This window comes from Malania oleifera, chromosome 9, assembly GCF_029873635.1.
Source record: "Malania oleifera isolate guangnan ecotype guangnan chromosome 9, ASM2987363v1, whole genome shotgun sequence".
In the NCBI taxonomy this organism is placed as follows: Eukaryota; Viridiplantae; Streptophyta; class Magnoliopsida; order Santalales; family Ximeniaceae; genus Malania; species Malania oleifera.
In genome coordinates this window covers 79,670,241-79,695,209 of record NC_080425.1, presented here as the reverse complement: position 1 = coordinate 79,695,209, position 24,969 = coordinate 79,670,241, and the positions used below count along the sequence as shown (strand labels likewise).

At 38.8% G+C, this 24,969-nt stretch overlaps 3 protein-coding genes across 5 annotated transcripts in view; 2 read left to right on the top strand and 1 right to left on the bottom strand.

Moving 5' to 3' along the window:
• Positions 1–5,425, top strand: part of LOC131164335 (lysM domain receptor-like kinase 3) — a 37,214-nt gene extending 31,789 nt beyond the window's left edge. The window contains exons 10-11 of the mRNA XM_058121445.1: positions 4,358–4,465; positions 4,962–5,425. Of these exons, the coding sequence (XP_057977428.1) occupies positions 4,358–4,465; positions 4,962–5,126 (273 nt within the window). The 3' untranslated portion in view covers positions 5,127–5,425. The remainder of the gene's footprint in view (positions 1–4,357; positions 4,466–4,961) is intronic.
• Positions 5,426–7,492: 2,067 nt separating this feature from the next.
• On the bottom strand, positions 7,493–17,373 carry LOC131164333 (clavaminate synthase-like protein At3g21360). Of its 3 annotated transcripts, none has more exons than XM_058121442.1 (3): positions 16,834–17,373; positions 9,331–9,584; positions 7,493–8,066 (listed from the first exon to the last, which is right to left on the bottom strand). In XM_058121442.1, the coding sequence occupies exons 1-3, from the start codon at positions 17,308–17,310 to the stop codon at positions 7,706–7,708; spliced, it is 1,092 nt and encodes a 363-aa protein (XP_057977425.1). In that variant the 5' UTR covers positions 17,311–17,373; the 3' UTR covers positions 7,493–7,705. The 3 variants fall into 3 exon arrangements, with proteins under 3 accessions (XP_057977425.1, XP_057977427.1, XP_057977426.1); XM_058121444.1 differs by having other exon boundaries at positions 9,331–9,541; positions 16,834–17,335; XM_058121443.1 differs by having other exon boundaries at positions 9,331–9,544; positions 16,834–17,306.
• Positions 11,222–17,145, top strand: LOC131164332 (uncharacterized). Its single transcript, XM_058121441.1, has one exon. The coding sequence runs from the start codon at positions 12,425–12,427 to the stop codon at positions 15,989–15,991; it is 3,567 nt and encodes a 1,188-aa protein (XP_057977424.1). The 5' UTR covers positions 11,222–12,424; the 3' UTR covers positions 15,992–17,145.
• Positions 17,374–24,969: the final 7,596 nt, after the last annotated feature.

The following is a 24,969-nucleotide window of genomic DNA, read 5'->3' as shown; positions in this document are numbered from 1 at the left end:
GGAGCCATCCTGTAAGGCACCTTGGAGATTGGTTCCGTCCTCGGTGCTAACTCAATAGCAAACTCCACTTCCCTGTTTGGCGGCAACCTTGACAAGTCTTCAGGAAAGACATCGGAGAACTCCCTTATTACGGGGATACCCTCCAACTTCAATCCCTCCTTAGGCGACACTTTCACACTCGCCATGTATCCCCGACAACCCTCCAGAAGCAGCTGTCTCGCTTGCATTGCCGAGAGGATCTGTGGTGCAGAACGCACACACGACCCAACAAATAGAAATTCCTGCTCTTTGGGAGGCCTGAACACTACTTCCTTCCTACGGCAGTTAATGCTCGCAAAACTGGATGCCAGTCAATCCATCCCTAGGATTACATCAAACCCATACATATCAACCACGATTAGACTGGCAGGCAGCCTCCTCGCTTGAGTCTCTATCGGGTAATCCCTAACCACTCTACTGCATACCACCACAAACCCTGATGGCGTATCCACACCTAACTTGACCTTTAACGGTTGAGCCTCCACTCCACACTGTTTAACAAATTCTTGAGATATAAAGGAGTGGGTTGCACCCGAATAAAAAAGAACTACATCATTATATGATAAGCTGTAAATAGTACCTATCACCACATTGTTGGCGTTCTCTGCATCGCACGGCGTCATTGAGTACACCCTAGCCTGAGCGGTGCCTCCCTAGTGACCACCTCAAGGTGCCTGGTTACCACCCCAGTTTTGAGCCTTTGCTGCAAGGAGAGTCAGTGTCGCCAGACAATCTCGTACAGATGCCTTGACTCCCCACACCTATAGCAGTCCATGAATCGAGACTTGCACTCGCCCCAATGTTGCTTTTGCCACTTGGGACACATTGGCTTCTCCAAACTCCCCTAGGAAGCTTGAGATCCCGACTGCTGCTGCTGCTGGCCCGAAGGACCACCGGACTTCTTCCAATAACTCTTGCTGAAGCCTGATTACAAATTCTGAGGAAAAAAACCTCTTCTTCTGATTCACCTCTCTCCTCCTCCTAGATGCTGGCTTCAGCCGCCATGGCTCTGTCCACAAGTTCGTAAAAGCCCTGGACCATCAACGTTGCCATCTGCGCGCATATAGCCTGCTTCAGGCCCCTCTCAAACATACGAGCCTTCTTCAGCTCATCTGAAACCATGTGAGGCGCAAACCGAGATAACTCCACGAACCTAGCCGCGTACTATTGCATCGGCATCGATCCCTGAGTCAAGTGAAGGAACTCCTTAGATTTTGCCTCACGGGTGGCGATGGGGAAGTATCGTGCGAAGAACACCTCCTTGAAGCGACTCTAGGTAGTCGACACATACCCTGGGTGCTGCTCCTCGATAACCTTGCTGATCGCCACCATCTCTTAGCCTCCCCCACCAGCTTGAGGGCGGCGTATTTAACTTTCTATTTCTCTGTGCACTCAGACACCTCCAGTAGATCCTCCATCTCTTGTAACCAGTCCTCCGCCGCAATCGGGTTCAGCCCACCCAAAAATACCGGCGGATTCATTTTGGAGAACTGCTGGTACGTGCAACCTCTATCTGCAACCATCTAATTCTGCTCCTTGGAACCCCTCCTGGGTTCCTTCCTAGCCCACCTCGCTATATCGCGGAGGAACACAGGAGCCTCAGTCTCATCCTCACTGGAGGCATCCAAGTGATTATCGCCTCCTGCCATAATCCCCTTTCCTTTGGATTCCATCCTGTACACAGGTAAAAGCTAACTTAATCATTCCACATTTAACACAATAAATGCAAATATGGAACAAGAGGATTAAACAACACGTATTCGAGACACTGACAACCCATACACACTAGACCGTCTAACCTCTCATCTCAACATTTGAGTCAAGTCTCTCAACCTAGAAATGAAATCATCGATGGATTTACCATGGTTTTCTTGAAATCGTCATTCTCGGAAAAGCACAAAAGACTGTCGAAGGAACTCCCACCTCCGAGCCTCCAAACTAAAACCCGACTAACTCTCTAACTCTATCTCATTACAGCCAATACTCTGGTAATTTACTCGCTGACTGTCAAAGTCTGCAGAACCTAGCAAACCTAGGCTTTGATACCACCTGTAGCACCCCAGTCCCAACTTACGGCCCGAGTGTTATTGTAGTGACGTCTATATACTTGATATACTTCTTAACAGAAATATACGCAGCAGAAAACATAAACATCCATCAAACTATTACTAGAGTTCTAATTGCCTGATAGATACATACAGCTATTCCAACATCCATATACAATACTGTATGATATTCGACGCAACCTCGAGTCTTACAACATTTTACAAGTTCTGAAAACCTATAACATAACCTACAAAATCGAGCTCGTGGAGACGTTCACTCAAAAACAAATCACTACCTTGCCTCAGTCCTTACTAATCTCAACCTTGATAAAGACCTGAAAAGGCAGTTTGTATGATATGGTGAGACACCTCTCAGTAAGGGACGATTAAGCTAATAACAATGTGTGGCCAACATGCTTTAAGTTTTTAGCAAAAACATAAACATATATAATCATCGTTTTCGTAATTGTAAAATAAGTAGCCCATTTTCATCATACGAATTGCCCCATAGTATATAACAACAATTACATAAATGTATAGATATGCAGGATAGGACACGCCCTCAAACTCTATACCATGTATAAATCCCCACAATCGGGGTTGGCTGCCCCTATTGTTTCAATACAGCCTCAGTACACGAACAAGAGGCAAACTCACACTAAGACCGCCCCTACAGTCTCAATACAACCTAAGTTTATATAGATCAAAAGTATGGTGTCCTCACTGGTAATGAATCCGCGCCTACACTATCAGTCCCTAGGGTTCCTAAAGCATATCGCGCAATTTAAACACTTTTGAAATCATTTCACAAAACACATCCGACCCGTAGCCGTCAAATAAACTTCCTGCATTTTCACAACAGTTTCAGTATTTCACAACATCAATACCTGCCACACAATTTTCCACACTCGAAAACAACTCGAAAGTAAATATAAACAGTTAATATCACAGTACGAGTTTTAAACAAAGAAAACAACATTTCCAATCGGTGAAAAGGTCTGGAATGACAAGTACAATATTCTAAAAAATATAACATTTGAATTTGACCAGTTGGTTTTGAAAATAAAGCCGGTTTACCGAACCGAGGCTCGAAAACCCTAGAACCGCCGTAACTCGATATCTAAAAGTTATTTCAACATTTCAATCGATTCATATTGTATAAATCATTGTATTAACATAACCTCCTTACTTGCGTGTGAATTGGAGTCCGAAACGACTCAAAACTCAAGCCCTAGCTTTCCGAACCCCGAACCTAAACTGTTCAAAACAACAACACGAAAACCCCGAAACCTAATACTTGAAGAACAACATTTCAGTATAATCTCGTATACTATAGATCTACCGGACCAAAAGCAAAAATCGACCCTTACCTTGATTTTCGAGAAAAACTCGGAAATCTCTGAAAAGAAATTCTGATCCGTAGAACCTATAGAGATTCCTTCCCTAATCCACGTAGCGACGTCGGATCATCAATTTCGGCAACACATGTCCCGAAAATCTTAGAGAGAGAGAGAGAGAGAGAGAGAGAAATGAGAGTTTATAAAGAAAAACCTAACTTAACCTTTAAGTAATCAAAATAAATATCTCTTTCAAGATATTTATATATAAATATCTCAAAATATTTCCTCCAAATCTCTCTTTATTTATTTAATTATTATATATATATATATATATATATATATATATATATTTGTTTGGGTTACTACAAAATATTTGTTGAGGTTACTCTTGGGTGCCTTTATCGTTGGACTTTGTGAAATTAGCAGTGACAAAATTTCAATAATTTAACAATTAGAGAGGCAAACATTCAGACTGGTTTTTGGTGGACAATGTTGCTCATCATTGAAATTGTCTCTTCCACTCTAAACTGCATAATTGTTATCAATATATTATATATACTCCTGTGTGGTGAAAACTTGCAACAAATTGGGAGGTTGTCCATTTAGATTTCCAGAATCACTTCTGTTGCCAACATGCATGCAGAACCAACCGTTCAGTCAGAGGCATGACTCCCAAAGAATTGATTTTCATATAGTTCTGAAATCTACAACCAAGCCATTTTTCAACTCTTGCCTCTCTTTACCTAGACCCAATAATTCTCATAAGAATGTAATCGTGTATTGAATCTCATTTTTCACACTTACACTTTCATGTTCCTTATTAGATTTTCATTTTTCTCCTGCTCCATTAGGCAGGTCTTTTAGTATCTTTTTTTCAAGGGTAAGCATGCACATCGTCACTTCTTTCCCCAATTTTTTTTTTGTCAAGTGCAGATGTTAGCGGCTCTCAGGAACACACCTGATTCCATGAGTATGTCGAGCCTGAAAGACTACATTGATCCTAATTTGATGGACTTGTATCCCCATGACTGTGTATTCAAGGTAAATGTTATCAACATCTAACCTGACCATGTATTATTTTGATTATTTGTCCTGCCTGTGCAAAGGTCTGGTTGCTACCAAAGAACCAAATGATCAAAACGAGGTTTTTTTTTGGGTGGGCTTCCCCTCCCTCACCCCACTACTCTTTCCTTTTTTCTTTCCAGAAACAATTCAAATCTGAAAAATTATCTTTCCTCCAAAGGCAGGAAGTGTGAGCCAGAATTATACCCCTATCTTATGGTCCAACGAAAAATTTTCTAGAAAAATGGTATCAGCTACCAGGGAAATGCCCTAGCTTCCTATATCACCTAATGAAGGTTGGCTGTTAATTGTCTCAATTAAGATTTTGTAAGAAATAAAAATAATATTCAGTGATATTGAGTAAACTGTAAGAGATGAGATGCATGGTCTTACATTGAACATCGAATCAAATTCAGAAAGTCTCTAATGTCATTTCTCACCTTTCATCCCTTATTGATATTTGTCCTATGCACAGTTGGCCATGCTGGCAAAGCAATGCGTTGAGGAGGATCCAATACTGCGGCCAGACATGAAGCAAGTAGTGATTTCAGTGTCTCAGATCCTCTTGTCATCTGTGGAGTGGGAAGCAACCCTTGCTGGGAACAGCCAAGTATTTAGTGGTTTGGTCCAGGGAAGATAGATGACCAGGGCAGGCACTTCCTGTGAAAACCCTGAGACTCAGATTCTGCATTTCTTCCCTTAATCATTCCCGTCTCATTTCTTCCAGTTGTGTGTATAGTAGCTCATAGTCCAGGAAAGTGGGAATATTGTGTCACTCATACATGTTTGATTTTTTTGTTTTTTGTTTTAATCCCTGGTCCATTTTTCTATTTACTTTTGCTGTTGTATTCTTTGAAAATTTCTTTTGGGCAAGAAATTTTGAAATATTGAAAGATGAGATACCAGTGCAGAAGAATGGTTTGGTCGCTTTTAGTTCAAGCTACTTTTGACTAGCTTGCTGTTGCTTTTTATTTTCAAATTGTGCATCTTAATCTCTTAAGACTCTTAACTATTTCTCCTGGACGGCTGCTATAACCAGTTTGAAACACAGGTTGTGCTGAAGTGGGGGCCAAAAAAAAGGATTAAAGGAGGCATGGGGAAGCATAATGAGTTTGCAGAACAACTTCTGTCATTATCATAATATTACTTTAATTATCCTTATGATGGTGATGATTCTTTTTGAGTAAAAACTTTTTTTTCTGTGATTCCCTAAATAATGTGGCCAAGTTGATGCCTTCATTGAGGGCCAGCATCCCATGAATGCCAAATAACCCTTTCCCACCTCCAACAAATCCCTCTGCTCTACTACTGCTGATACTGAAATGATCTCATGCTGCTTTCAAGACCTTAATTGGCTTGATGGAGACAGGAAAGTAGATGGCATCTTTGTACACTAAACCACTTAAAATGCAACGACTCAGTGGTCAAGCAACATGTGCGAATCATTACCAAATTAATTTCATCTTCAAAGAAAACTGTGCTTGGAAAAGTAGCCACACCATTGCTTTCAAAAACAAGCTCCTAACCCTTGTGAACAGCATGCAAGAATAATTTCAACGGTTTCCTCGAGTGAAACATGAACATAATTAACACTACTTATTGTACACATTATTTCATGAATGATGATATAATGCGGTGGCAAATAACAAAGATAAGCCAAGTGTGGGGAGTCATGCATAAAAGGGTGCACAATTTTCATCAATTGAGATTGGGATGCTTCATTTGTAATGTTTACTTTTCTAACAATAGTTTTAAGGGCATAAGACATTGACCTCCTTTGAGATGTGAGAAAAAGACCTTGATTTTCTTAAGGTTTTTAAAAATTTCAAGAATCTTCCTTAAGGTTTCGAAATTCCCTTAAACTTCTCCTGACATTTGATTTTTGGAATACTTACACTTCTTAGAACTCTTGTATTTTTGCAAAACAAAAGAGAAGGTTAGTGTCTTTTTGGAAAACTTTATGGGAGGTTTGTGGAATTTTTGAAAGCTTGGGGTGGGGGGGTTGGATTTTTTGAAACCTTAATAGAGGGGTCATTGTCTTTTCACCAAATCTTAAGGAAGGTTTGTATCACTTGCCCTAATTTTAAAATTAACCATCATTTAAGCTTACTAAATTTGAAAATCGTAGGATGCTTTTCAATAATTTTACACATGGAGATTCTAATCCTAAATTTGATATAGCCCATAACTTAACAATTTAAACTTTTAGGTAGAGTGGTAATCTCACAGAGCTAGTCTTGTTGCTCATGTTTATTGTGTGGTATTTAAAAAATTATTGCATTCCTTATAATGTGTGACATTATCGTGTCTTTATCTCTCTGCGTGCTGTTGGGCTGTACGGGAGTGTTAAAGTTTGATATACATTGTTAGTCCATAACCTATAGTAAATTTTTAAGTAAAGTGGTAATCTAATAAGATTATTAATATCTTAGTTGAGTATTTTTATAATTTTAGTTTAGCGTTTTCTGGTTAGTTCATTGTAACTTGTAAGTACTACATTTGTTTACCGCAGCAATCGATTATACAAATTGAGTTGAAAATTTTCTCGTCCCGTCTGTGTTACCATCCCACTCTCTCTCTCTCTCTCTCTCTCTCTCTCTCTCCCCCAAACCCACCCCCCCGCGCGTCTCTGTTACTATCCTATTCTCCTCATTCATCCCTCTCTCTCTCTCTCTCTCTCTCTCTCTTCCCCACTCCCCCAAACCCACCCCCCCACCTTAATATATTATCTTCTTTCTTTAAGTCTCCTATGTACTATCCATCTCTCTCGCCACACTTTTATTCTGTCTACAATCGCTCCTCTCTCCTATTTTCTGTTTCATATCTATTCTTTTTTATTTTTCTCCTTCTTTTCTTCCGGCTGTCCTACATCACTCTAGTAGAATATAGACACTGCTAAGAGCTGTTCATGATCTGCTTTTGATTGTAACGTCGATGCTCTACAGCCCAAGTTACTCGGTGTTCTCTGAGATGTATGAGACAAGCTCTACCACTAAAATTTTAAAATTCAGCCATAAACAAAAGCCATTTCATTTTGGAGAACACAACCTTTTTGTTCTATTACAAGCAATGTGCGAATTCTTATATTGGACAATCAAAGCTGTATAGACCACATGGATACAGATTAGACGAGTATACAACTAGAAGGAAGACGTAGCCAAAATTCATACACCCTCAGCTGCATGGTGACCTAATGCAAGTGTGGAGAATACGGCTGTTCTACTTGCACAGCGAAGCCAGCACTCGACGAGGTGGGTCGAAAGATCGTCTGGAATGAAGGACAGCCAAATTATCCAGCAGCAAAACATCACCCCTTTGCCATGGAATGGCAACACTTTCCTCATCAAGTATTTTCAGACAGTCGTAGATGATATCTGCTGGCAGTGGTTTGCCATCCCCAAAGGTGACAGCCTTCACAGGATCGTTACGTGCATCTTCCCAGCCTGTATAGGCAGCCACCATGCTGTTGAACCATATCTTCTGTTGTCGCGTTTCATCAAATTTAATAGCTGGGATTGGACCCATAATTGTTTTCACTGTATCCTCCAACCACTCCAACTTCATTCCCAGACCAGCAGCCCTGTAAAATGCATAGATGAGCTCTAATGCATCTATGCTGAATTTTCTTAAACCATCAAGAATATAAAACATTGCTTCACAGGGGGAGAGAGAGAGAGAGAGATAGAACTCTGGAAGAGGTGGTGACTCCCTTATAAACAAATAAAGGGAAGTCTGGCCGGTGCACAAAGCTCCTGCATATGCGAGGTCCGGAGAAGGGGCGGACCATAATGGGTCTATAGTACGCAGCCTTACCTTGCATTTTTGCAAGAGGCTGTTTCCGTGCCTCGAACCCGTGACCTCCAAGTCACACAGCGACAACCTTACCATTGCGCCTAAGCTCCCCTTCCCTTGTAAACAAATACCTCCTCAAAAATTGGCACAAAGAAGCTATCAACCAAATTTATACCCTAAATGAATAAAGTCCTATAAAAAATCTTCTCTCTTCCAAGAAAAATGTAGTGTAAAAAGACAATTTCTCTCTCTAAAAACCTGATGAAGCAAAGGTAATTCGAGCAAAATAGTTCTGCCTCTGACAAAATTAATGAGAGGAAAATATTACAAAACAAGCATGGAGTGATAATTTTCCTAAATTTCATCACGGTTGCTCCAGCAACATTAGTAGTCATGTTCTCACCAAAACACACCACAGTAAAGCTCAGGCCGTGAGCAAGCAGCATAAAGTTCATAACCACGTCCTTGAGGTGCTTTTCCATGGAAGACTTCCAAACCGAAAATTCACTCGCTCAAAGATAGGTTGCAATGAGCAATACAGCACCATTACTATTTTCTGTAACTTTTGGAAAACTAGTTCTGGTGAAAGCTTTTCTGAAGAAAGATTATTATTTCCAATGTTTCAATTCAAAAAAACAAAAAGAAAAACAGGGCCAAAAAAAGAGGAAAAGAAACTGTGTCCCGCCATTACTCTCACCTAAAAAATACATGCAAGCTTTTCCACCATACAAATTGAATCCACAGAATTATACCTTTTGTGTGTGCATGTGTGTGAAAAGAAGAAAAAAAGGAGGCAAAAGAATTATACTTGCTGGTGGAAGGTTTGGAGAAAGCTTCGTGAAAGTCTTAGCTTGTAAATGAACGTGAAGCAATGACAACATTTGTGAACTTGAAACATGTGAGCAGTTGAAATTGTGCAACAGGAGATAAACATTGATCGATAATGATAACTCAATTTCTAATTGATGTACCTTTCAAATAGAACTTCTGTCTGACATTTACACATCCAAGAATTCAAACACCTTTAAATAAAAGGAAAGATGAGCTCAAACCTCTCCTCTGCCGTGTTCTTGTCTTTGGTCAAGAATGTTGATTTCCACCCACGGCCAATTGGAGATGAAGGGTCATCCTCTTCCCCCAATACCCGTGTATAAAGCAACCCATGTTGCTCTAATCGTTCAACAAATTCTGGGTATCTCTCTTTCATCCTCTTGTAGACAATATGGCTACGAACTATTGGAGTTTCTCCCCCACTCGCTGGTTCTACTTCACAAAAGAAAAACAGTTTGGAAGGAAACTCAGGAACCTGTAAAGAAATCCTGGTGAGTTAAAAAATAAAAAGCAAGATACTTTCATAACATGACTTTTATATTACATCACCATCTACTTGAGCGGCAAACAGCTCAAGCAAGTAAAAGCTTTAAGAAGCCCCAATTGAGTAGTAAAATCAACTTTAACATTTGTCAAATGGAGTAGCGAAATTTCAGAAAATACTAAGCACCATCAAAATCAACCACATGTAAATTCCAAGTCACATGAAGTAAAATAATCAAACATGGATAAAGCATAGAAAACAATTATTTTTCTATTTATTAAAAATAATAGTTCATAGAGTAAAACCCATAGTTGACATTCAAAACAAAAGTTCCAACCTCAATTCAGCAGCACATTAGCAAACTTCACCATGTAAATATCCAAATTTTTTTTTTTAAAAAAAAAAAAGGGATTTTATGAATAAATTAAAAAATTGAAGGGGCTGATAAACTGAATTAAGCAACCGTAAATACGCAATACTAAAGCAATAAAATAAAAAATAAATAAAATATAATACAATTTACAAATTATAATAATTAGCAAAGAAAAAAATAAAAGATTAAACACAGAAAAAATTTCATCTAGGTCGAAGTTCAATTTATCATAACAATTCAAGTATCCATGAGACTTTACGTTTCAACTCTTCTACTAATCTTAAAAGAGACCATTTATGTTTGTCAAGGTGTGAACAAAATTGGATTGCTACTCTTGCAATCCTTGAAGTTATAATTTTTAATTTCAGTTGTACTTTGGATGGTTTTGACTCTTGGCATACATAACTTCCATTTATAATGGAGTTATGAAGGAACTCTTAGGATGCCTTACTAAGTCTATAAAAACATCCTGTGGTCCTACAGTGAGGCAAGGTAAGAATCTCAACCTTAACTAAATGAAGCAAGTCAATCAATTGTACATGTTAGATTTACTATACAAGGAAATTTGAAGAAGGTTGTGATTGAAAATGATTTTTGCATCAGAATGAAATATATAGAATTTGTTATGTGCTTGTGATGATTTTATTTCTTATTTCTTTATGAATCTAGACTTATCATTTCCATATTTAGCAAAGCCATGCATAATTTCTCTTCTTTGCTGTATGTCATAATGGATTGATTTTTATTTTTAGTCCCAATTGGACTCGTTATTAAAGGCAATACAATACATTTTTCTTGGGCAAGTACTAGTCCTATTGGAACCCTAGAGCTCTAGTGTAGTATAAAGGTTTCTCTGCTTCCCATAGGGTCTGTTTGGATCAAGGATTCTGGTGGGGTAAAAGAAAGGATAGGAAAATGAGAAGGAAGCTCATTTTCCATTGTATTTTCTCTACATACTAAAAATGACATTTGTTCTAATATAATTTAAAATTAAAAAATTAAATATTAATGATATATAAATCAAATTTTTGTTCATTGATTTGATATGTTTTTTATTTCCTCTTTCACCTTCCTTGATAACCAAACAAAAAAACATTGAATTCCTTCATGTTTTCCTTTCCTTTCCCTCCTATTTTTCAATTTCCAAATGGGACCTTAAATAGATTTTGAGATTTCCGAATTGAGAATGATTGCAAATTAACCATTGATCATATATTTAATTAAACAAGGTTCATTGAAGCTTGGATTCCTTTTTTTTTTCTTTTTCCTTCATTTTATTATAGAAAGGGGTATATTTAGTAAATTTAACTGGGGAAGGAGTATATATATAAACACACGCCCCTGCAGCACAGGGGCGTGTATTGAACTTGAAATAATTGGTACATGTATGCATCGATATTGAATGTCGGAGCACTGAGTAATGAATTTAAAGGGTATAACAAAGTCTAATGATAATAAAAAATCAATTAAAGATGTGTTTTACACACACACACACACAGATAAAGTGTTTTGCCTTGTTTGGATTCAATGATTTGGAGAGAAAAAGAAATAAAGGAGACCCTTCCTCTCCAAATCACTTATTTGGATTGTATTTCATAAAATGGAGAAAAAGAGAAAGAGGGAGAGAAATACTCCTTTTTCACACTATCCAAAGGTGGAGGGATTTCAATTTGGAAAGAAGAAAATCAGTTGTGTAATACCTTTCTTAAAATGTCAAAAATGATATTTAATTAGTATAATTAGCATATAAAAAATTCATTAAGTAAAATAATATTAAATGATTTCATTTTCTCTCCTGTTACTCGAATAATAAAGAGAAATCTCTCTCCACTCTTTTCTTTTCTCATAATAATTCAAATAACAGAATCACTCAATTCACTTTTTCTTTTTCTTTTTCTCTCTTCACCAAAGAAAATACTATCATTTCTTTTCTTTTATCCCCTACTTCTCCAAATTCCAAGAAACTATTAGGGGGTCTGCTACGAGCCGAGACAGAGGAAGGCCGGAGACGCTGACCAGAGGGGAATCCAAGCAGATTGAGGGGCTCGGACAAGGTAACTCGTCACCAGGGAACACAAATAGAAGGGGTCCGAACTGGTTGTTAGATAGAAGAGATGCCGAGCTGGTTGAGGGCTCGGACGAGACGACCCGTCGCAGGGGAGCTTGAACAGAGGGCTTGAGGGGCTCGGACGGAACAGCTGATTGCAGGGGAGCTTGGGCAGATGGTGCTGAGCTGGGGTCGTCAGAAGAGGCCGAACAGAGTGAGCGCATGGGCAGGTCGGCCATTCGCAGCTCGGCTCATTGCAGCTCGGGTAGTTGTGGGCCGAGGCGTGGATCACGTGGCAGCTAGGCTGGGTGCCGGGTCGAACTCCCTTAACGGCTCATCGTGGCTTACGTGTTAAGGGGCCAACTGTAGGAGAGCGCAGGGGGTATTCCAGAATAGTTAGTTAGAGTTTCTATGTATAAAGTGAAGGGGCAGCGGGAATTGCAGGGGAGAAAATTGGGAATCTATTTGTTTCTTTGTTTCTCTGGAGAGTGGCTCTCTCGAACCAGCCAACCTGTAGCTTCATTTCCATTTTTATTGCATTCAGTAAATCTCCATTCAATCATTCATTCCATTTTCCTATTGAAATTCATCCAATCATACAACTCACACGAGGAGATTCATTACAATTGGTATCAGAGCCAAGCTCCTACCACCATGGGAGAGGGAACTCGCATGAACCAGATGTGGGAGTCCATCGCTGCCTTGAAGAGATCACAAGAAGAGCAGCAAATTACTCAAGCCGAACAGCAGAAGCAACTCATCACCGTGACTCAACAGTTGGGAGCTCTCTCCGACGCTGTGAAGCTTCTCGGCAAGCAGAAACTCGACCAGGAAGGGCCAGGAGAGACATCGAGCCGCGACCTCAGATACCAACACCGTGAGAGCTTCAATGGGGAGCAACACATTATAGACAGAGCAGAGGCAGAGACATTAGCGTTCCAAGCGGAGATCATCTTCTGTGAACTTATCAGTAACTCCTCCGAGGCTCTGAACAAAATTCCGATGAAGGGTGAGGCAGTCAACGAGGAGGCGGTTGATGAGATAGACGGTGACGATCAGTGCGAGATCCTGGAGCTCGACGCTAAGGAGTCGCTTTTCAAGCACATCCAATTCTACGAGATTTGCGGAAAGGGGTTTCATCGAGATGTCAAGCTGGTAAAGCGCATACGAGCTCACGAAAATCAGCTCACAACCCCAGAAGCACTCGCCATGCTACCGAGCTACGTTGAGACCAAAAAGACGAGGTTCTCGCGCCCGTCCCAGGGCTGCAATCACATAAAATCTCACTATCTAGTGTTGGGTTTGATTTCCTTGATGAAGTCATCAGCGGGTGTCTCGAAAGCGAGTTCTATGGGGGCTTTCGAAATGTCTTCGTTCAAGGGTCCTCCTATAATGGATTTTTTGCAAGGGTCGAAGCCACTTCCTGTTAGCGGGAAGAGGTTCCCACCGGAGGTTGAGGTCTTGTATGTGGGGAGTTTGAAGGCGGAGATCAAACCAGCGGAGCAGGAAGAGGTTACCCAATTCTTGCTGAAGAAGGTTGGGTGCATGCCTACTTTTCTGTCCAATGAAATTCAGGACAAGTTCTACCATGGATTCTATAAGCATTACCTTTGGCCTCCGTTTCATTATATATTGCCTGTTTCGCAAATCCATGATGCTCAGTTCAACCCATCTCAGTGGTGCGCCTATGTAAGGGCAAACCATATTTTTGCCAATAAGATCTTGGAGGTGCTAAACAACCCTGATGAGGATTTCGTCTTGATACATGATTATCACCTCATGGCTATGTCGTCTTACCTACAGAAAAAATTTCACCAGGTGATGATCGAGTTTTTCTTGCACAGCCCTTTCCCTGCCTCGAAAATATATCGAACACTTCTCATGCTGGAAGAGATTCTTGGAAGCTTATTGAATTCCGATCTTATTGGTTTCCATATATTTGATTATGCCAGACACTTTCTGTCATGTTGTAGTAGGACGTTGAGTTTGGATTATGAATCAAAAGGGGGTTACCTTGGGATTGAGTATTTTGGTCAAACAGTAAGCAGTAAAATCCTTCCAGTTGGAATTCATATGGGTCAGCTTGAATCGGCTATGCCTCTTCCAGAGATTGTTGATAAGGTCAAAGAGTTGAAGGAACAATTTAAGGGGAGAATTGTAATGCTAGGTGTGGATGGCATGGCTATGTTTACAGGCATAAATTTGAAGTTCCTTGCAATGAGGCAACTATTAGCTCAGAAACCTGGATTGGAAGAGAAAGTAGTTTGGGTTCAGATTGCAAAACCAGCAAGCAGCCGGGATAAGGATATTCAGGAAGTTGAGAATGAAATCCATCTCATTGCGAAGGAAATCAATAAAAGCTCTGGAAAGCCAGAGAATGAGCCAATTGTCTTCGTCAACCGGTTTGTTCCGACACAAGAGAAGATTGCATACTATGCCATCTCTAAGTGCTGTGTGATGAATGATGTAAGGAAGGGGATGAACTTGGTGCCTTACAAGTACACAGTTTGCCGACAGGGCAACCTTGCTTTGGACATGGGTTTGGGAACTGATGGGTCTGCATCTCTGAAAAAGAGTGTTATCATTATTTTAGAATTTGTTGGGAGCTCGCCGTTGCCCAGTAGTGCAATCCAGGCAAACCCCTGGAACATTGATTGTGTATTAGAGACTATGAGTTTGGCCATCACAAAGGATGTCACAGAGAAACAATGGCGACATGAGAAGCACTCTGCTGCAGATCAGGAAAAAGTGTTTCTACGGCCCCCTTATGATATTCAAAAGGTTATAATTGCAACTAATATTGTAGAGACTAGCATAACAATGGATGAGATGGGTTTTATCTCCTCAAATCTCACTTACAATAACCCCATGGGTCTCTACACACAGACTGGCATGTTTGAGAGAATTCCTAACATGCTATCAGTGATGAAGGAGAATGGATTTTCTCCCAATAATTGTAGCTACAGAATTTGCAATAACTCATATGGGACAGGATCTGATATTGAGAATATGGCGAAGCTTCTAGAAGAAATGAATTTTGTTCGATCTTCTCTAGAGTTTGCTGAAGGTGTGAATCAAGTTGAAATGGACATGGAGGGAAGTGCAGTAACTGTTAGTGATGACCCGAACCTCACTAACCCAAGATCTCTTTTGCACTACATTCAGGAAGCTGGGCGTGACACCAAAAGGTACAATGCAACCTTGTTCCATCCTCCTAGACAAAGAGAGAGAGAGCAGGAGCATGAAATACAGATATATAGAGACCAGTTCTTCTGGAGCTGCCTATTTTCAGTTCCTGTTTTTGTTTTCTCTATGGTACTTCCAATGCTTCATCCTTATGGCAACTGGTTAGATTATATGGTGTACAACATGCTCACTGTTGGTAACCCATTGCTTGTTTCAGAAACTTATACAGATGGCCAGAAGGAAACAAAATTGTGGGTTGATGTGGTAGGGATTGCATACACATTCATCAAAAAATTATCACCTAATTTGCATGGTAGTGTTATAGTGTCCATGGGTGTTGGCATTTTGGCAAAGATATTGAAATGTTCACGATCTCATATGACTGTAGTGGCTCTGAAGACAAATATATTTGAGGTGAATTTAGCAACAAATACATTTGATGTCGGCTGTAATGTTACAAGAAGTGCCTTATGGTTGTTTTCTGAAAAACTTGCAACATTTCTTTTAATAGACCGTGAGCAGAATGACAGCTATTGCCCATTAACTACTTCATTGCGAGAGTTCACCATGCAGCTTGTGGAGACATGTGTTGAAAATGATTTTGTCATTGCTCTTGTCATATTCTCTCTTCAGTATGTTTTAGTTCATCACGAGTCTTGGGAATACAAAGCAAAAGATGCGGGGAAGTGGTATCATAAGTGGAAGGAGAAGTTTTCTTCACCTTGTGGGCAAGGTGCTCAAAAGGGGAAGGTATTGCTACGAGCCGAGACAGAGGAAGGCCGGAGACGCTGACCAGAGGGGAATCCAAGCAGATTGAGGGGCTCGGACAAGGTAACTCGTCACCAGGGAACACAAATAGAAGGGGTCCGAACTGGTTGTTAGATAGAAGAGATGCCGAGCTGGTTGAGGGTTCGGAAGAGACGACCCGTCGCAGGGGAGCTTGAACAGAGGGCTTGAGGGGCTCGGACGGAACAGCTGATTGCAGGGGAGCTTGGGCAGATGGTGCTGAGCTGGGGTCGTCAGAAGAGGCCGAACAGAGTGAGCGCATGGGCAGGTCGGCCATTCGCAGCTCGGCTCATTGCAGCTCGGGTAGTTGTGGGCCGAGGCGTGGATCACGGGGCAGCTAGGCTGGGTGCCGGGTCGAACTCCCTTAACGGCTCATCGTGGCTTACGTGTTAAGGGGCCAACTGTAGGAGAGCGCAGGGGGTATTCCAGAATAGTTAGTTAGAGTTTCTATGTATAAAGTGAAGGGGCAGCGGGAATTGCAGGGGAGAAAATTGGGAATCTATTTGTTTCTTTGTTTCTCTGGAGAGTGGCTCTCTCGAACCAGCCAACCTGTAGCTTCATTTCCATTTTTATTGCATTCAGTAAATCTCCATTCAATCATTCATTCCATTTTCCTATTGAAATTCATCCAATCATACAACTCACACTAGCAGATTCATTACAGGGTCCTGGAAAGTGATTTTCTTGCTTTTGGAAAAAAAAAAAATGCGAATCTTTTAGCTTTTAAAAGCAAGAAAAATGGCTTCCCCATAGCGAACTGAGAAGTGCCAAACAGTGCCTAAACAAACAGCGATTAGGTTCATGCTTGAATCATTCGACCAACAAGCGGAGGTAAATTTCAAACAAACCTGAGCCATTTCGTGATGGAACGGAATCTTCCGATCGGGCGGCGACTCGTTGGCGGTGAAGACCCGACCAACGACGTTGGAGCGAGGGGCGGCGCCGCCGACGTAGGGCAGCTCGGGGAAGCCGAAGGCCTCGACGACGTCGTTGAAATCGGAGGGCGTGGCAACCGGAAAGCCCCGGAGGAGAAGGGCGCCGGCGGAGTGGAGGCGAGCTTCGACCCACGGCTTGTGGGCCTTGACGGCCTGGGTGAGGGCAGAGAGATCGAAGTGAGAGGCGGGGTTTGGGGATAGAACAGTGGGGAAGACGCTGCCATTGTAGCATCTCTGCTGAGGTATTCCTATCTCCACGAAGCTTTCTACTGCCATCTTTCTCTCTCTCTCTCTCTCTCTCTCTCTCTGTGCAGTGGAGGGATTTTCCGATTTAGGAAGTAATCGATGTTTTTTGGGTACAGTGGATTGCAGTTGTCCCTGGACACACATGGAGACCAGGTTCCCAGGGTACGATGCTACAATCCATTCCTTTACAATAGGTAACAATGGATTCACTCTGAGTTTTTTCCCATTTTATCCTTTTCTTTTTTAAATATATTAAATAATACCTTTTCTGGGAAAATATTTCCTGGAGTAACCCTGACGTAATCGCGCTACTTGGAGTAGCGAGATTTAAACAAATCTCGCTACTTCAAGTAGCGAGATTTAAGCAAATCTCGCTATTTGAAGTAGCGAGATTTGCCACGTGTCATTTCCATAAAAAAATTATATTTTTTTAAAAAATAAAAATTCGAGAAATAAATTATTCTGCATAATAAATCAGGAAATAATTTATTACATAGAATAATTTATTTCCTGATTTATCATTTTTAAAAAATATATATTAAAAGAATTTATTGTATAATAAATTGAAAATTTGAACTTTATTTTAAATTATCCATTTTAATTGTACCTGAAATTAATATATATATATATGTATGTATATTGACACAATAAATATTATTTAGAGTTTGACACAACAAATATTATTGACACAACATATATATATATATATACACTGATAGTTTGTTAAAGGGATAGAAAATATAACGTTCAAAAATATTATTTATTTTTAAAAAATATTTAAAAATAATAATATATATTTAGAGTTTGAAATTTAAATTATGAATATGATTTTTATGTATTTGTACAAAAAATAAATATTTTTTTTTATAATTTTACCAAAATTTAAATTTGACTCTCGAATTCAAATTCCTAAATATAATTTTTTATTTTAATTATTAACTGATTTTTTATGATCGATGAATAGAAAAAATCAAAGTAAAAAGTTGATTTTGTTTTAAGGAAAAAAAAAAGTGTGTTGCCTTTTTTTGAGGTTAAATATTCTTAAGTCAAAGATTTGTGTAATTAATGTATTTATTTGTGAATTCTAATTATGTAGGATACTCTTTCTAAAACTACTTCTTAGGTGTTTCCACTTATTGTTTTGTTCAATTAATAAAAAAATTGAGAGAAGATTAAGATATGATAATTATGTATACATTTATTATTCAAAGTAAAGATGGATTATTTTTATTATAAGAGACGAGAAAAAAAAATGTTAAAGACTTGCTTAGTTGTGGAAGATATTTTTTATTTTCTAATATTTAAAATTTTAAAAAGTTATAAAAATTTAGCTTTTTAAAAAAAATATTTTGAATATACATATAACAAAGGTATAAAGTTAGGTGTAAATACCCAGAAAATATAATAAATAAAATAAATTAAAAAAAATAGATTTTTGACTGAGAAAGGAGAAAGATCGGCGACGATTTTCTGGAGAGGAGAGAAAACCGGTAACAATTTTGGGGATTTGTCGCGGGACGGTAAATAAAAATTATTTCAAATTCTAAATAATTCTCTTTATATTTTGTTAATTTATTATTTATTAAATATAATTTCGCCTAATTATTAACAAGACTTCAAACTAAGATCATTTGTTAACATTTTTTAAAAATAAAATTGTAGTATCCAAAATAATATGTGAATCGCTTTAATTTAAAATTTTAAACAGAAGATAGTGCTTTTGAGATTTAGTGAAAAATATAAAAATATATATTTTAAAATTTTGAGATTTGTTCAAAAAATATTTATTTATCTTTACATTTAATATGAAAATATATATTTTAAAAAAATTATTCTACGTAATAAATTTTTCTGCGTAATAAATCGGGAAATAATTTATTACGCAAAATAACTTATTTTCCCATTTATTATTTTTTTAAATAATATATTTTTTATGAAAATGACACGTGGCAAATCTCGCTACTTCAAATAGCGAGATTTGCTTAAATCTCGCTACTCCAAGTAGCGAGATTTGTTTAAATCTCGCTACTCCAAGTAGCGAGATTACGTCAGGGTTATACTGGGAAATATTTTCTCGAAAAAGGTATTATTTAATATATTTAAAAAAGAAAAAGTTAAAATGGGAAAAAACTCGATTCACTCTCCCTGTGCTCATGATGCTGGGGTTATTTTCGATTTTAATTTTATTTTAATTAAAATTATTTTTAAAATAGTTGAGAGATAATTTATTTCCTAAATTGACGTGTCCAAAATATGCTGGGTTATTTAGTTTTTTTTTTTTTTTTAAATAAAAGAGGTCATCAAGCTTTTTTAAATTTGGATTAAAAGCTTGTGGTCATTAAAAAGCATTACACTAAATAGCATTTTTAGTTAAAAAAAAATAAAATACTTATTGAAGTAGCATTTTTTGCATTCCCATTCAAGAAGCACAGGTGACATGGTCATTAAAGACACTACTTGGTGTAGTGTTTTTAGTCATATGCAAATGTTATTTCATCCAGCATTTTTTGCATGGATAATAATATTTTAAGTTGAGAAACGTTAGATGAAAAAATATTTTTTCTCAATAGTAAATAATAATAAAGAAAAAAAATCTCTTTATTCCGAAGTGATGATCCAATGACGAATATTTTCAATATTTATTTCATTATTTTAATTACACAAAATATAAATGTAACGCATTGGCCCTTTATACGAACCCAGAGTACTACTACACATACGTTATACCTGTATCTGATAAATATATATAGATAACCCGCCTAAACAAGGACAAACGGGTGTATCTTAGACATATTTGTAATCATGCACAGCGAAAAACATTTTTACGGGATTCTATTAGATATATACCAGAGTTCTATCTGTATTCTTCTGTACATAAGATCCATACTTAAAACATAAATTGTATTACATCCCCTTACATTCAACCAGGCTAACAACCCAGTACTGATACAAAAACTTACATTTACTAACAAGACACTATGTGCCAAAGTCCCTCTAGAAGAACTAGGACCAACGTCCTGTAAGATCTGAAACAAATGTTGTAAGATTGAGGGTGAGACACTTCTTAGTAAGGTGGAAGATATTACATCAGCATGTGACTACATGAGTTTATTCCAATTTAAAAATAGTTGCACAATATCACATTCACAATACTGTATTATAAGAGATATATAAACATAAGTCAACATCATTACAAGCGAGAGTTCCCGAGGTTAGGGTAGGGTATAGGCCCATACATTGTACGATCCCTCCACACAGTACTCAACCCTGTGACTTTACCCATTTTAGTTTTTAAATCATGTATATGAAAATTTAGGATAATGACCAATTTTGGAACTTTCAGAAAATGCCTAATTACCTCGTGGCACGGGTTGTGCACTGATAAACTTTGACCTTGTTCGTGCACGAACTATCAAGCATCACATATATAGTCTGACTTCCCCACCTGGTCCATTATTTCACCAGTGGCCCCATACACTCTTGCAAGTCGACTATCTTGATACCCACCCTGATTCACATGTGTGGTTGCAACGGAACCGCGCCTTAAGCTATTTAAAGTTTCAAATAACCTGGAGTATCTTTCAACTCCTTTAGAGCATCTTTCAACTCCTTTAGTAACAAGTTGTGGTTCTAATCTATCATATATATAATTTATAATGAAAACATAACAACCTGTGCAATTTTAGTAATTTCACAACCACAATCATGTAATTTTTCATGCATTCTTTCTTTCTTTCTTTCAAAGAGTGGTATTAACCGGCACAAACGCTTTCGGCTCAACCCTTTTTACATATAAAGTTCAATGATTAACCGACACCCATTTTCCACATTTTTGGATAACAAAATGGAACTTCAGTTCTCACAGTTCATTTACAATTTTAACAGTTCAGTATATTCCACTTCCTATCACATGTCACACTTGTTTCATCAAAACCTGCCATATATAGTGTATAACTAAAAAAAAATACCATTTAGATTACAAATAGGGGTATCAATCTATTCCTACTTTAGATTTAAAACTAATAAAGTAGTTTTGGAAAGTTTGGAGTTCATATGCCAAAACCTCATTTTTGCCAAAAATCGTAAAATCATAAAACCATAAGAAACAACATTTATATCTAGTAAAACTTTGCAAATAAGCAGTAAAGACATAAGCTAACTTTCTAATAGTTTAATTTTCTAAAAATATTGATGTAAACAAATCCCCTTACCTTGATCCCAAAAACCAAAACATGAACGAATCGATCCAAAAACAACGGCTTGGGATCCCCGAAACCTAAAAATCGAAGAAAAATACTTCATTGTAATGTCAACTACTACATAACTATCGAACCAAAAACAAAATCAGATCCTCACCTTGATTTTAGGGGAAAACCCAAAAATTCTCAAATCGAAAATCCGATTCTCTATAACCGTAGAGATTCTCCTCTTATTCCACGTAGTGATGTCAGATTGTTGATTCTGGTAACTGAAGACACAAAATCCTAGAGAGAGAGAGAGAGAGGGCTGGTTCGTGTTCTAGAGAGAGAGAGAGAGAGAGAATTGAGTTTCTTCCTCATTACGTAACTAAATGATATTTATAAACAAGGTGGACCCGAATAGACTCGTCGATGAGTCGGAGTTCTCATCGACAAGCCGAAGAAGGTCGCTTGTGGCCAAGAAGGTGACCTCGTCGACAAGCTTGAGATTTTCAGAATCTTTGAAATCTCTCAGTATCTTTTCGTCAACAGGTCCTTGCGTCTCATCGCCGAGCAACAAAAGAGACTTCGTCGACAAGAAATGGAGCCTCGTTGATGAGCTCCACTATTTTATCCTTTTTAATTTCCCTTCTCTTTTTCTTTATTTATTTTTTGAGTTCAAGTCCCTACAATCTCCCCTCCTTATAAGAATTTCTTCCTTGAAATCCATCAACCGACACTAAGCATACTTTACCTTACGTCAGAGACCTACAGAAAAGTCGGCAGCCACCCACAAAGCAGATTCGACCCAAATTTATTACCTACCCTCACTTATGGCGGAGGAATACAGTGGTTACAAAGTAAAGCTTCAGGAGCTTACAATATACATACAAAACTCTCTTGAAAATCATATCTACTTATTCAACATACTAACATACATACATTCACTTACGTGACTAACTTATCCATTTTTGAACAACTGAGGATACTTCTGACGTATCTCAGTTTCTAACTCCCATGAAGCTTTCCACTGCATGGTTCCGCCACAACACCTTCACCAGCAGTATTTCCTTAATCCGTAACTGCTAAAATTTTTGATCTAATATCTATACTGGTACCTCCTCATATGATAAAGCATTACTGATATCTAGAGGTTCGTAACTCAGCGCGTGTGATGAATTTGACACGTACTTCCTCAGCACTGACACTTGGAACACGTCATGGAATCTGGATAGTGCTGGGGGTAAAACCACCCAATAAGCTACCGAACCTATCCTTTCTAGGATCTCGAAAGGTCGATATGCTGAAGACTTAGCTTCCTTTTCTTCCCAAACCTCATCACCCCTTTCATCAAAGCGATCCTCAGAAATACCATACCTCCTACCTCAAACTCCATCTCTCATCGGTGAGTATCCGCATAACTCTTCTGCTGACTCTGAGCTTGCCTTAATTCTCTCCCTGATCAACTCGACCTTTGTAGAGGCCTGTTGAATCAGTTTCGGACCCAATATCTGCCGCTCACCTACCTGATCCCAATACAATGGAGATCGACACCGACGACCGTACAATGCCTTGTAAGGTGCCATCTCTATGCTGGTCTGGTAACTGTTGTTATACGCAAACTCGACAAGCGGAAGATTCTGTATCCAGCTGTCACCAAAATCCAGTACACATGCCTGCAACATATCCTCCAACGTCTGAATAGTCCTCTCAGTATGTCCATCCGTTTGCAGGTGAAAAGACGTATTGCACGTCAGTTGTGATCCCAAGGCATCTTGTAGACTCTTCCAAAAACGAGACGTAAAACGTGGATCTCAATATGAAACAATAGAGACAGGGACACCATGTAGTCATATAATCTTTTGCACATACAAATCTACCAGCCTATTCAAGGAATATCTGACTCTGATAGGAATAAAATGTGTAGTCTTTGTCAGCCGATCAACTACAACCCATATTGCATTTTGCCCATGCATCGCTGTAGGTAACCCTGTCACAAAATCTATCGAGATGTGCTCCCACTTCCAATTGGGAATGTCAAGTGGCTGAAGTGGCCTTGCTGGTCTCTGGTGCTCTACTTTGACTTGCTGACATGTTATGTACTGATCTACGAATTGGGCAATCTCTCTTTTCATGTTCGACCACTAGAAAGATTTCCTCAAATTTCGATACATCTTCATACTGCTGGGATGTACGGTGTAGAGCAAATAATGTGCCTCCTCCAGAATGACCAGTTTAATATCTACGTCATTCGGTACACAAACCCTACTATGAAATCTCAATATCCCATCACCAGAGATACTAAAATCCAGCTTTAACCCACTCTAGACTCCTTCCATAACCTCAACCAGGTCTGGATCTTCCTTCTGAGTTGTCCGGATCTTCTCCCTTAAGGTCAGTTGTACTACCAAGCTAGCAAGAATAGCTTGATGATTTCCTTCCACTACCTCCAAGCCCAACCTTTCCAGATCCATACAGATATGATGCTGAACTCCCACTTCTAAGACTGACACATCCACATACTTCCGACTCAAAGCATCAGCTACCACATTTGCTTTTCTCAGGTGATAGCTAATGGTACAGTCGTAGTCCTTTATCAACTCAAGCCACCTACGCTGCCTCATGTCCAGTTCTCTTTGGATGAAAATGTACTTAAGACTTTTGTGATTAGTAAAAATCTCGCACCTTTTACCATATAGGTAGTGCCTCTAGATTTTTAATGCAAACACTACAGTTGCCAATTCCATACCATGTGTCAAGTAGTTCTTTTCGTACTCTTTAAGTTGACGAGAAGCATAAGCAACCACCTTTCCCTGGTACATTAGAACACAACCAAGACCCTTCTTAGAGGCGTCACTGTAGATAAAAAATCCACCATCCCTAGATGGAATGGCTAGAACTGGAGCAAATAACCAGTCGCCGTTTCAGCTCCTGGAAACTTAACTCGCACTCATTAGTCCAATAATACCTCATGTTCTTCCTCGTGAGTTGCGTCAAAGGACCTACTAAACTGGAGAACCCTTCTACAAACCGTCGGTAGTAACCAGCAAGACCTAGAAAACTTTTGACCTCCTAAACATTCTTCGGTATCACCCAGTCCACTACTGCCTCTATCTTATTCGGCTCCACTGATACTCCTTCTTTGGATACTATGTGCCCTAGAAATGCAATTTGTTTAGCCAGAACTCGAACTTCTTCAGTTTAGCAAATAACTTCTTCTCCCTAAGAATTTGCAATACCAGCCTCAAATGAACTTTATGCTCTACAGCACTCCTAGAATATACTAGGATGTCATCAATGAATACCACAACGAACTGATCTAAGTATTCGTGGAAAACCCGGTTCATCAAATCCATAAATGCTGCAGGTGCATTAGTTAAGACGAATGACATAACCATAAATTTGTAATGGTCGTACTGAGTTCAGAAAGTTGTTTTCAGAACATCCTCCATTTTCACCTTCAACTGGTGATACCCAGACCGTAGATTGATCTTAGAGAAAATCTGCGTGCCTTGTAGCTGGTCAAATAGATCATCGATCCTGGGTAACGGATATTTGTTCTTTATCATTACCTTGTTAAGTTCTCTCTAGTCGATGCACATCCTTATCGATCTGTCCTTCTTTT